The sequence below is a fragment of the Megalobrama amblycephala genome, linkage group LG5 (genome assembly GCF_018812025.1).
Source record: "Megalobrama amblycephala isolate DHTTF-2021 linkage group LG5, ASM1881202v1, whole genome shotgun sequence".
Lineage (NCBI taxonomy): Eukaryota > Metazoa > Chordata > Actinopteri > Cypriniformes > Xenocyprididae > Megalobrama > Megalobrama amblycephala.
Window position 1 is genome coordinate 5,686,506 of NC_063048.1, and position 13,740 is coordinate 5,700,245.

The 13,740-nt window shown below is 37.7% G+C and overlaps 2 protein-coding genes across 6 annotated transcripts in view; one reads left to right on the plus strand and one right to left on the minus strand.

Annotated features, from left to right (window-relative positions):
* On the plus strand, positions 1-3,018 carry dusp23b (dual specificity phosphatase 23b). Of its 5 annotated transcripts, XM_048190422.1 has the most exons (4): positions 1-241; positions 1,060-1,062; positions 2,386-2,665; positions 2,751-3,018. In XM_048190422.1, exons 3-4 carry the CDS (start codon positions 2,396-2,398, stop codon positions 2,937-2,939), a joined length of 459 nt encoding a protein of 152 aa, XP_048046379.1. In that variant the 5' UTR covers positions 1-241; positions 1,060-1,062; positions 2,386-2,395; the 3' UTR covers positions 2,940-3,018. The 5 variants fall into 5 exon arrangements, with proteins under 5 accessions (XP_048046379.1, XP_048046376.1, XP_048046377.1 ...); XM_048190419.1 differs by lacking the exon at positions 1,060-1,062 and having other exon boundaries at positions 2-241; positions 2,322-2,665; XM_048190420.1 differs by lacking the exon at positions 1,060-1,062 and having other exon boundaries at positions 2-241; positions 2,369-2,665.
* LOC125268328 (afadin) overlaps positions 2,937-13,740 on the minus strand; it is a 25,718-nt gene continuing 14,914 nt past the window's right edge. The window contains exons 16-23 of the mRNA XM_048190418.1: positions 13,453-13,571; positions 13,104-13,301; positions 12,953-13,023; positions 7,904-8,062; positions 5,160-5,855; positions 4,904-4,973; positions 4,774-4,822; positions 2,937-3,413 (exon numbers count right to left, since the gene is read on the minus strand). Coding sequence (XP_048046375.1) covers positions 3,302-3,413; positions 4,774-4,822; positions 4,904-4,973; positions 5,160-5,855; positions 7,904-8,062; positions 12,953-13,023; positions 13,104-13,301; positions 13,453-13,571 — 1,474 coding nt within the window. The 3' untranslated portion in view covers positions 2,937-3,301. The remainder of the gene's footprint in view (positions 3,414-4,773; positions 4,823-4,903; positions 4,974-5,159; positions 5,856-7,903; positions 8,063-12,952; positions 13,024-13,103; positions 13,302-13,452; positions 13,572-13,740) is intronic.

Genomic DNA, 13,740 nt, shown 5'->3' on the forward strand with positions numbered 1-13,740 from the left:
ATAAGTTAGTACGTCATGTGCCACCCAATGGTCGAACTCGACAGCTGTTACAGTCCGATTGTACAGCATGTACCAAACTGCCGTGTTCAGTTCTAAAGATCCGAGATTTTATTTGTTAAAATAATATATAGAGCAATGCATGTGTATTTAGAGAAAAGGAGAAGTGTGTGATTATCAGGGTGTCCAGAAGGGAACAGTTTATTGCTGACATGGACCACGAGTCAACACTGAACTAAACAAGGTAAAAATGACCTCTGTTTGCAATCAAAGTACTTGATTAATTTACCCTGAAGGTGATCATGTAGACCAAGAACATATGATGTAAAATACAATACAATGTGTAATGCAATTTTTTTTTTTGTGGTACAATATTATTATTTATAATATTGCGTTATAAATTACAATAATATTTATTAAGTTTAAGGTTCTATTATAAATTGCACTATATGTAAAGGTACACTATCTTGCTGCTAAAAAACAAAAAAAAAAAAAAAACTGCATGCATTTTGCATAAACACATGTTTTGGTTGTTACATATGAGCTAGCCTACATATTATGGCCATTTTTTTTTTTTTTTTTTTTTTCATTAAAATACATTACTCACCCGCTGAGTAATAAACGCAGTTTCTGCGTCGCTTTTACAACATTTCAAATCCCTCAGTTCTGGTCATCTCCGAAAACACAACGTTGATTCTCGTTTTATTACGAGCTCTGTCGCGTTCTCTTTTAGCTAGCAGACCCTCCTCTGTTCGGCATTTTTTTAAAAACAGGTTCTTTCCTGCTAAGATTTCGCTGCTCCATTTCAAACTTGTGACAACTAACCTATCCAGTATCCACCTTATTTTTCAGGCATGAGCAGGTGCATCATTTGTAATTCTAATGTGTCTGGCATTCACTTCAAATTGTGCGCATTTAATATTTTTGCAGTAATTAGTTTATCACAAGGAGGCAACTGTGCCCTCGATTCACGGTAGTTGAAGAAAAAACAGAGATTGTATATTATAGCACAGATTCTATATTATAGGGAGATGAGAGGGTCTATATCTCTTACCATTGGAGAAAGTGTAACAGCTAACTTAATCACGAGCGGCACCTCTCAGCCTATTGTGTAATGGCAGTGACATCAGTGCCCGCCGTTCAAAACTCCTTCCCTTCGTACCGCCACTGCCAGAGCCTTAGCATTAGCGCTTTTTTGGCTAAAGGTTGCAGGCTTGCCTTCAAGTGGCTTTTACACAACATCTATTGTTTGCTGTTGGTAATGCTGTAAATGAGTCCTACCTGTTGCAACATTCCCTAGTCTGCCTTATCTTAAAAAAATACACTTTTACCAAGCTAAAATCTACATATAGTTCCCAACGAAAGTATTGTTTAGTGTAAAACATGCTGAAGATTAGCGAACAGGCTGTTGATTATTTAAATGATTAGCTATTTCCCCACAAAAGCTGTTTAATCAGCATAGTGAAGCCTCTCATCCATTGACATCCATTCAAGAAACGGCCTCTGGTCTCCTTCCCTGTGTACCACCAGAGCCGGAGCCTTAGCATTAGAGCTTTTTTGGCTAAAGGTTGCAGGCTTGCCTTCCAGTTACTTTGGAAAAACTGCATAAACAGAACAGACCGGAAAGCATGCAAGCCAAAAAACTGAAAGGCAAGCCTGCAACCTCTTTGTGCAAGCTACAGCGACTTTGGAGGCCTACATAGACAAGACATTGTGTGAAGAGGTTAGAAAGTACCCTCATTTGTACAACTCTAGAATGAATACAGATAATTACATGGGTTGTAACTCGTGGCGAGAGATTGCTCAAAACTGCGCATGTGCCGAACGCCTGTGTATGCTTATGATTCAAATGAAGTATACTTTGCAAGGCTGCATGTTTGACTGTGCGCTTACGCATAAAAAAAAAAAAAAAAAGTATACTTTGGGCTAAATCCAGCGGGTGCGCGTACAGTACTCTTCTGATGACTAAATTTGCGTCATGTGCACTCCTCGCATATGCATAAACAGTGAAGAACTTTGGGCTTTATAGTTTTAATGAATATTTTTGGATTTAGGTTTTAATTTTATATTTTCTGTTTTTATTTTAAGTAATTTTATTGTATTTGTCATTTTATTAGTTTTTTCTATAGTTTTATTTAATTAGTACTTCAAGTTAAACTACACAAAAATGCAAAATCTTGCCTTGACAAGCAGCTTCATATTTTATTTATTTTTATGTTTTTTTGTTTGTTTAGTTTATTTATGTAGTTAATAATAACTCTGGTCCAAACAGTACTTTAGCAGAAAGATATGTAAATATGAGATGTTTTTTCTTAATCTTGCAGATATGCAACCATGGGCCTTGTTAACCTAGTGGTAACCAAAGTTTTAGTGTTTCTCACACAACAGAAAAAAAAACATGGCTTCGGCACAACCTCCAAACTTCTCCTGGGTGGATCCTGGTAAGGTGGCAGGACTGGCAATGCCACGAATGACGGCCCACTATCAGTTCCTGCTGAACAACGGCGTCAAGCATCTGGTGACCCTGAGCGAGCGCAAACCTCCTTACCACGACACCTGTCCAGACCTCACCCTTCATCATATCAGGATTCACGACTTCTGCGCCCCAACATTCGATCAGATCAAGAGATTCTTGTCCATAGTGGAGGAGGCCAATGCGAGAGGACAGGTAAATCAGGCCAGTTCTTTATGCACATCTGTGTTTTGCAAATATTTATTAAGCATCTCTGTGTTTGTCTACTGGATTTTGGCAGGCTGTTGCGGTGCACTGTTTACATGGTTTTGGCCGGACGGGGACGATGCTCGCATGCTACCTGGTGAAGAGCAGAAAAATCAGTGGAATCGATGCCATTAATGAGATAAGAACCATACGCCGAGGGTCTATTGAAACCAGAGAACAGGAACAGATTGTGGTGCAGTTTTATCAACAAAATAAGGTGTAAAATAAGAAAACGGTTTATTTTTTGATGCAGATCCTTGCGCATAATGTTATTTAAAGCAATAAAGAATTATTTATTTCCAGTGTGCTTATTTTTGAAGATCTTGGCAGGCTGTACAGGTTGCTATCAACTAAATACATTGGAAAAAGCAGTGCAACTATCATTAAAGTCACTATGATGACTATTCTATTTCCACTATTATTAATATATTCCTACAGGATATATCTATTACACAGTGCACTATGTGAAAAGCAGTGGTGAATTCAGATAAACTATGTCACCTGTCTATGTTTTAAGACACCACATTGTCTGAATGATAGACAAGAAGCCTTCAGAAAAAATTATCTTGGTGGGTTGCCTTTTTATCAGGACACTTTGACTTTACTGGGAGTGACCACTGCCAAAGAAAACAGCCGCTGACCCTCCTTAAAGGTCAGATTCTCTGGGGCTCGCTGTGTTTTGAAGCTTTTGACGTCACTGTAAGAGTATAAAAGAAACACCTGATTACATTGAAATATTACTTCTGGGTAACAATACAATAAAACATGGACATACAATAAAAAACAGTCAATATAATTCAATATAATTGAACTGTGATCTCAGAATAATTGATGTCAGATTAAAACAAAAAAAATTAATAAAATTATTGATTATACACCAGTTTTAAGAAAAATCATGTTAAAATGTGATTGTCAAGTATGATCCAACAAGCTTTTAAGGAATGTTTATTTTTTCGTCTCTCAATCATCCTTGTATTGCATTGCATTATGTTTTAAATCTACAGAGCTATGATCATAAAAATAAGCATTAAAATATAACCGTACAAGGACATATTATTGGCAGATATAGAGTGACAAATGATATTTATATGCATTTATGTAAGTATACTCTTATAAAGATCTCAAAGATTTACATTACAAACTATCAGAATTTCATCTTACTTTTTGACCATAAATATTATTTCAAATTGCATATTTGTGCTCAGTTTTGGCCTCTGAATAATAGTATGAGCTCCATATTTTCAATATCAAACTATTTGAGCCATAAAAGCCAGATGTGTCAAATATGATGTGTGTGTATATATATATATATATATATATATATATATATACAGTATGCAAACCTTTTTAGCTCTTTTCCCACCAGCGTTTTTTTTTTTTTTTTTTTAAAGTTGCCTGTCACCACCACCAACATTTTTAATCATTTTCACAAAACTTTCATGGCCCCCAGATTATTTTATGAATATCTGAACATGCAAAATGTCAAAAGAAAGAACAGAACCTATGCTTTTAAACTAACAAAAACAAAAAAAACATTTTATCCATTCATTCACTTTTAATCAACAACTGAATGTGGGTAAGTTTCATAAAAAAAAAAAAAAAAAAAAAAACCTGAACAAAAACATGCTGAACATGCTTTTTTTTTTTTTCAAAGATTACAACGTGCATGAGCCATAGACATGAGCATTGCTTTCTGCTTCTTCTTCGCCTGTTTTTATTCGGAGATTCAATACCCTTTCAGAAGATGCGTAATTGCGCCACCTACCGTATAACATGATAACATGAATAGCTTGAAAATTCAATCAATGGCAGGGAGTTAAATATTTTGTCTAAAAAGGTCCAATAATCTGTTCCACTTCAAACTGTTAGATTTTTCTGACTATTACTTAATATGTCAGGCTTTACGGAGTTAAATTGAACTGAAAAGACATTCAATTACCATTAAAACAAACCTAGTCTGAGAAACACTCACTACAATGAAAATGATACTCTCCCCTATTTTTGAGAGGTAAAGCAGAATTGCTGTGAAGAATTATGAGTTTAGAGTTGAGACTAACCCAGAAGAGAACTTCTTGTCGTATCCCATATATTCATGTTTGATTCCATCTGCAATTACATAAATCAATGTTAGACAAAATTTATCAAGTCTAAACCAATGGTGATTGATTCTAAAATACAGTCCAGTACCTTTCAAACTGTCCTCTTGAGACAAGTGGCCTTCCTTTTGCTGATCAGCTGCATTCTTCTCACAGTTACTCTACAATGACATTAATAAAATGTGTTTTAGTGTTTAAGAGTCTCTCTATGTTGTTCTTAATACCTCTGTTTCATGATATGTGTTTTATATTGCTGGTGTGGTCAAAGAGAAATTTTAACCTTGGTTGACAATTAAGTTGTTTTGTTATTGTGAGGTTTCAGTCAGTGTACAAATAAGAAAACTCACCACTACATCACTTCCTGTCTGAAACCACTTCCGTTCTGCCCCCGAATGGCTCTCATCATCCTCATCCTCATCTTCATCACCATTCTGCTGGTACTCCTCTAGTCTCTTCTGGAACTGCAGCTCTAGAGAGAGTCTGCGCAGACGTTCACTCTCTTGTAGGGTGTGCTGCACTTTGGCCTGCAGCTGCTGCACTTCCTGTTCCAGCAGGTCTGTAGTAGGGAGCTTACTAGTCTTGTCGGCCACTTTCTGCTCAAGATTAGCACTTAAGCGTTGTGAGGGTGTGTTATTCTGGGATGTCTTCACAGACGAGTGGAAGACAACTGTTTTTTTCTTGAGTACCTGCTGTGGTCTTTGAGATGGTGACACATTGCTCTGATGCTGATACCGATGGTGTGCTGGAGACATAATTTGGGTCTCCGCAGGCTGGCGGAATGTACTAAATGAAAGACTGTTGGCTTGTGGCGAGTAGGGAACATCCATTCGTTTCGGCTGTGATAGCGGCATGGACTGGGTAGTTGTCGGGACCTTCCAGAGTCCATTTTTGTGTCCCATGCTGGACAAGCTGGAATTCATTGGGCTTATAGTTGTAAGGCTATTCCATTTGCTTAGTTGTTGCTGTTTCTTCAAGTACCTTGATCTGTCCACAAGAGGGCGTCCTTCTACACTCCAAAGATTGTCTTGAGAATGTGCCTGTTTCTGAGATGCAAGTTAATCTTTGTGAATGTGGGTAGGTGCAATACAATTTGAATTTGTTTAAACACACACACATATATACACACAGTGCCCTTCATAAGTATTGGAACAATAAAGACAAAATTGCTCTGTTAGCTGTGGTGTCAAGACATCTATAAATATGATTAAAAGATTAATATGAGGCAGAAGTACAGAATGTCATATTTTATTATTGACTGTTTCAACACAAAATGTTTTACCAACTAAGAAGAACAGCACTTGTAGAGTTTCATCCCTCTGCCTAATGTGAGCATAAGTACTGGGTTTAACTTAAAGTAAATTTAAAAGTGTAAAAGCTAATATTTAAATGTAAATCCCTTGCATGCAATCACAGGAGTGAGTCTGTGACCCATAGACATCACCAGACTCTTGGATTGACACTTTGAAATGCTTTTCCAGGCCTTTAATGCAGCCATTTTCAACGGAAGTTTCTGCCTTTTAGCTGATGAAATGCTTATTCAATAGGATTGATATCTGGAGATTGACTTGGAATGTCCAGTTTGGAATGTCCTGAAAAAGATAGATGTCACTGGCAAGCTTCGGTAACCGACAACGACCAAGTCAGATGAGAAGATCAACAGCAGTTGATGAGGGACAAATGACAAGGGCTATGAAAAAAAAAAAACTCTACAACAACTGTTAGTAAAATCACCAGCAACCTCCAGAAAGCTGGGGTGATGGTCTCGCAATCTTCACCAACAGAATTTCAGAGGATACACAGCAAGATCAAACATCTGATCAGTACCAAAAATAGGAAAACCTATTAGAATTTGCAAAAAAAAAAAAAAAAAAAAAAAAACCACAGAGATGAGCCATTAGAGTTTTAGAACAGAGTTTTATGGACAGATGAGACAAAAATTAAAATGTATCAAAGTGGGAAAGAAAAAGCTTGGAGAAAAAAGAAACTGCAAATGATCCAAGGCATATAACCTCATCTGGAAAGCATGGTGGAGGTAGTGTCATGTCATGGGCATGCATGTCTGCCTCTGGAACAGGCTCACTCTTCTTTATTGATGACTTATTCAATGATGGCAGCAGAAGAATGAATTCAGAAAATGCCACCAGACTCACTGGGAAATGCTTCATATGGCAAGAGGACAATGACACAAAACACTAGTACTGCCAACTCAATCAAGATTATCATGGTAAAGAAATTTTGTGTCTTAGATTGGCTGAGTCGGTCTCCAGATTTAAATCCTATTGAACAAGCATTTCACCAGCTGAAGAGGAGACTAAAGGCAGAAACTTCCCAAAACAAGCAACCATTGAAAATGGGTATATTAAAGGCCTGGAAAAGCATTTCAAAGTGTGAATCCAAGAGTCTGGTGATGTCTATGGGTCACAGACTCACTCCTGTGATTGCATGCAAGGGATTTACAACTAAATATTAGCTTTTACACTTTTACATTTGCTTTAAGTTAAACCGTCCCAATACTTATGCTCACATTAGGCAGAGGGATGAAACTCTAAAAGTGCTGTACTTCTTAGTTGGTAAAACATTTTGTGTTGAAACAGCCAATAAAAAATGTGACATTCTGTACTTCTACCTCATATTAATCTTTTAATCATATTTATAGATGTCTTGACACCACAGCTAACAGTGCAATTTTGTCTTTACTGTTCCAATACTTATGGAGGGCACTGTATATATATTTATATATAATATATATACAAGTCAATTACAAAGTTATACTTGTAATGGTCAAATGTCCTCATTTGCAGTAGTCAAATATTATGACAATCAACTAGTAAAAAAAATTCCTGGTTCTTACACTCTGTTGTTTTGTGCATGTATGGAGAGAGAGAGAGAGAGAGAGAGAGAGTGTGTGTGTGTGTGTGTGTGTGTGTGTGTGTGTGTGTGTGTGTGTGTGTGTGAGAGAGAGAGAGAGAGAGAGAGAGAGAGAGAGAGAGAGAGTTAGAAAAAGAGAGAACTAGCCCCGCTCTGCTTCTAATGCAAAGATTATGGAAGCACAAATATCTAACATGGCAATAAAAGTGCAACACACAAATACCATAATGTTGATCTTTTGCAGATCCCTGGAAAATGCAGGAATACGCTGAGGTTTTTCTGTGATTCTGGTTACTTTATTGCTGTGCAGTTTGGATGCTGGCAGGGTCAGATATTCTCTGTGATGAGTTTCTGTGCTTAAAAGAGTGTTTTTGGGATTCACCTGGGAGAGATATAGAAATATATGAGATAAGATAGCAAGGTCAACAGAGCAAAAACAACAAAAACATGTACAGTATCTGTACCATGGTTATCATCATTAACAAAAACAAAACTGGCACCAAAACCATAAAAAATTATTATTTCACCCTGTGGTGAAAATCAATATTTTAATGTTGTTTATATGTGTATGTGGTGTTTTTAATATACTTTAAGACAAACTATGTGCAAATTAATCAGTCAACAGTATTGCTGAGTATTTTCTCCCCAAAAATCCAGTGCACAAAAGTCTCAAAAATGTATTTTGAAATTGCCCGTTATCTTCCGTCACAAACATGTGGGGTCATTAGTATAATGCTCTGTACGCATTTTAAAGGTGGGGTAAATAGTTTTTCAAAAACACTGTATGGAAGTTAGTCGGGCCGACACCAACAATAAATGTGTAACCGGTTGAGAAGACAGAATGAGCAAGAGAGAGATTTGATTAAAAAAACTGCAAAAAGAGAGATGAGACAATACAAAAGAGCTCAAAAGAATATCACTGGAATGAAGGTTTATGACTGGGCAAACGCTTTAGGACCCGCGTTAATATTAGAAAAGCTTTCCAGCGCTGGAGGAAGCTAAGCGGGAAGGCCTGAAAACAGAGGCTGTTTTGATTCCGCTTCACATGTGAGTAACACTGGGTTTGAGTGGCATTGATTTTCTGGAGCTGCTGTGCTGTTGGCGACTAACAATGAACACTTGTTTGTATTTACTCTTGTGTACTGTACGTTTATTTTTTTTGTGCTTCCTTGTCGTTCGATCATCAACTGCGCTGTATTTTTCATTAAGTATTTTGTTGTGTGTCAGTTGTGATAAACAGACATCCACTCGCATTGTGTGTGTAACAGTGGCCAGATAGTGAGAGTTGTGCAGGTAAACCACTGCGCACTGACAACGGCTAGAGAATACAGTGTTTAGCGTCATTGATAGTGCACTCGCCTCGCCTGCCAGCAGCAATCGGGCTGGGGTTCGAGACCGACTCATAGCAGGTTGGTTAGGATTGGAGTGTGAGTTTTGGAGGCTGAGCAATGAAGAGAGGGGTGGGTTTGTTTGGGTTCATTTCAAATATCAACAATGTCCAACAGCGTTTTTGAAAAACTACGTACCCCACCTTTAACAGTGAGCACAAAAGTACCTTAAGGGACAGGAAAAATCGGGTACGTATAGCAATATAGCTGGTGAATTATGTATTATGTATATTACGATGTTATAATGAAATGTCTTTCTCCATTGACTTTCTATGATGTTCAAAGCGTTTCTAAGGATGCTGTTTTTTGAAGACAACCAACCTGACTTTGAGCCCCCTCGAAAGGGAACACCTTGGGTTCGACTGTAACCCTTGCTCCCTAAGAAGGGAACGAGATGCTGTGTCCCTTTGCCACACCTTTGTATGCCTGAGAGCGACTTGTTTCGACCTATCAGAAGCTGACACTATTGTACGCCGGCGTCCATTTGTAGCTTCTGTGTACGCCATCAAATGCTACGTCACTAGTTATGTCATGATGCATCACCAATCAAGATCGGACTAGTTTCACATGTGCAACCCTTGTTCAGACAGCTGCACAAGGGTTACAGTTGTAACCCGAGACGTTTTATGTTTTGCTCTCTACAACACTGGATACATAATGGTAATTAATACGATTAGCCTGCGGCTTGACTACATTATCAAACAGCTAATAATGTGATGCTAATGTTACACAAACCATGTTTCTATTCACCATCTCAAAGTCAGACAAAGCGTACTGATGTAGAACCCGGAAGCCTGCACTGTCTATATAATTTAAATAGCATAGGATAATGACAGGGTAGAGAAGAAATTGTTGACTAAAATCATTATTTTTGTTTTGTTTTTGCAGACAAAAAGTATTCTCGTAGCTTCATAACATTAAGTTTGAACCACTGTAGTCATGTTGACTGTTTTAACGATGTCTTTGCTACTTTTCTGGACCTTGAATGTGGTACTTACATTGCTTTCTATAGGGGATTAAAAAAACCTCTTGGATTTCATCAAAAAATATCTTAATTTGTGTTCCGAAGACGAACAAAGTTCTTATGGGTTTGGAAAGTCATGAGGGTGAGTAATTAATGACAGAAATTTCATTTTTGGGTGAACTAACCCTTTATTGTCGCCAGGCACGACCCTCTCAGCCTCAAAGGGTCAGCCTGGTACACCTGCATGATGGCCATTAGAGTACGATTTACCACGATTAAACCACACGCAATTTGGCAAAGGCTGCGATTATTTTATGCGCAGCTTGTCAGAGCTGTACGGCTCTGTGGTCAGTAGTAAATGCTTCTCCATCTTAAAGCCAGAGGGCGTTCTTGCACAGAAAATCCAAATATGCCCTGCTGCAGAAGAAGATAACATGTGTCATATCACTGTAGCTGAATAAAAAGAAGATTGAAATGCTTTGATTGATTAAACATGACTCATAAATACATGACTGCCTTATTCTGTGTAAGAAGCCACATCATCTCATAGAAGGATGCTCCGCTGTCGTTATGAAGTAAGTTTGGAGTAAAAATTTTTACATTTTTAAATTATTAAATGTTTTCTTTTGTTGGACAAGATGTTAATAAATACTACTCATGTCTGGAAAGATGCTTGACACGTGTTGCGACTCAAACTCGCAGTGCTTTTAGATGGATTAGCATTTGGAGCCATACTTCATTGACAAGCTGCGCATAAAAAAAAATAATAATCGCACTAAGAATCGCATTTAAGCATGATTTCAGTGTTATTTTTCGTATTGTGCAATAAATCCAGCCCTAATGGCCATAGTGTGCAGGCACGCACCAGCCTGACCCACCGCCAAAGCAGATGTAGTGTGGCAGGGTTTGGTGGGAAGCGTCGGGCCAAAGCCTCTTCATCCTCTTCAAGCCTCTTTATCCCACTGCATCATCCCATAACCATTCTCCTTAGCTCCCTGTATGCTGCTGTAATTATGTACAATAGAGCTAGATATTCTAGAGGAGAACCTTTTTTTCCATGATCTACATAACCCGTTATGCAGATCGGCAAAGAATGGTAAGCCACAACATGCAGGCTGTGTTCTGGATTGCAGGAAATGCTCATTCAGCTTACTTTTCTTTTTCACTGGGCCACTTTATATTTAAAGGTGCCATCGGACGTTTTTTTACAAGATGTAATATAAGTCTAAGGTGTCCCCTGAATGTGTCTGTGAAGTTTCAGCTCAAAATACCCTATAGATTTTTTTTTTATTAATTTTTTTAACTGCCTATTTTGGGGCATCATTAAATATGAGCTGATTCATGGTGCGGCCCCTTTAAATCTGGCGCTCCCCCGCCCACAGAGCTCGCGCTTACCTTTAACAGCATAAACAAAGTTCACACAGCTAATATAACCCTCAAAATGGATCTTTACAAAGTGTTCGTCATTCATGCTGCATGCATACATCGGATTATGTGAGTATTGTATTTATTTGGATGTTTACATTTGATTCTGAATGAGTTTGAGGCTATGCTCCATGGCTAATGCCTAATGCTACACTGCTGGAGAGAATGAAGTTGTGTTTATGAATTATACAGACTGCAAGTGTTTAATAATGAAAATAACGACGGCTCTTGTCTCCGTGAATACAGTAAGAAACTATGCTTTGAACATGAGCTGGCATATGCAAATATTGGGGGCGTACACCCCGACTGTTACGGAACAGTCGGTGTTATGTTGAGATTCGCCTATTCTTCAGAGGTCTTTTAAACAAATGAGATTTATATAAGAAGGAGGAAACAATGGAGTTTGAGACTCACTGTATGTCATTTCCATGTACTGAACTCTTGTTATTCAACTATGCCAAGATAAATTCAATTTTTAATTCTAGGGCACCTTTATTTTTTCCACAGCCTGAGTCACAACCACCACAAGCTCCTCATAAGCGGGGGCATTAAGTGGTGAATCCTCCATTTCCCCCACGTCGATGCTGATCACATCCAAAGACTATAGAATAACACAAGATGCATCAATCGTATTGTTTTGAATGGGAGAAAGTGCAACGCTCAATATGGCGGAATAAGTCCTGCCTTCTAAATAATAGCCAATCGCCCATTGGTAAAGTCATTGCGTCACTACAGTGGCCGTTAGAAGCTCCGGTTCCTATAGAAACAGTCAGATGAGTGCCTCTGAAATGAGGCACAAGAGACACGCCTTTAGGACTGCGCATGCGCATTAGCTTGATCCAGCCTGAAGAATGCCGTTTTTAGTCATGATTTGTGCATTTAGAAACTAAATTTAAGAGACAGTTGTTGTCAGATTTCATTGGTGATTTCAAATATGAAATTTAATCGAAAGCTTGGCAAACAGTTTTGGAATATTTGATGTTTCCCCATTCAAAGAGATAGGAGCTGCACTTGAATGCCCCAGAGGCGTTTCAAAGATGGCCGCCGAGTGAAATGACTTGTCTTAAAGGGACTTTGGCACATCCACATCAGATGCAGACAGCTTTAAAGCCTTTGTCCCGGGCGGAAGAAGTTTTCACTTGCCATTGTGAATCGTTTACTGCAGCTGACTGAGTGATCAGGTAGTCCGAACTTGTGTGATTGGGTGGAGGCGGGGACTAATTTGCATATTAATGGTTCCGAATATACTGAAGCAAGGGTGTAAAGTTACATTCAAACTATTTTAAGGCATAAATAAATTATTTTCACATGAAAAAACATTTAAATATGCCATTTTGATTATTAAAGAAAAGGCTGCAGGGGGACTTTAATAAAGACTATACAGACATTTAAAAACTTAAAATTTAAATTAAAACAAATATATACAAATAAAATTATTTCAAAATATTAACAAAAACTATAACAGTATATTAAATAGTATATCAATGATACTCACAGAATCCATTAAATTGTCAGAGGAGAAAGATAACATTATATTTTCATGGGATACTGAATCAACAGGCATATCTGATGGAAATAGAAATAGAGGTTAACAACCCAAAAACAAACAAACAAACAAAAAATGATGTGCAAGTATAAACACTCACATGTCAGGTTGGGATTTGAACGATACTCCAGTTTCTTCTTGAGTAATTTCTGGTTTTGTTTTGTGTTTGGTATGCTGATTGTGTGCTGATTTCTAAAGGTTTCTGGTGGTCTTAATGGAGCAGACTCTGTTGATTCAGTACTGTCACAGAGATCAGAGACACTTGACTTCTGCTTTGACTGTCCACCATTATCGTGATCTAACAAATATGAAACAAGTATGCATATGTTCAAAGCCATAGATTATATATTGGCGATACAAACATTGCTCTCACATGACTGATTTTTAATTTAAGTGTTTCAAATGGTTCATGCATAATTATAATAATTAAATGTGCTTAATATTACTACCTTTAGATGTTGTTTGTGGTGCCTGGGTAAATACCCCTGGAAAACCATAATGTACAGCTGCTGACTTCAGAGTTTCCAGTGTTACAACTGATCCAGTGTGCATCATTATCTCTGCAGCCCTGAAATGGATCTTTATTAAATCAGTTTTCACTTCCAAATGTGCATCAGTTCTTGTCATGCCTAACACATACAGTATCTCACAGAAGTGAGTACACCCCTCACATTTTTGTAAATATTTTATTATATCTTTTCATGTGACAACACTGAAGAAATGACACTTTGTTACAA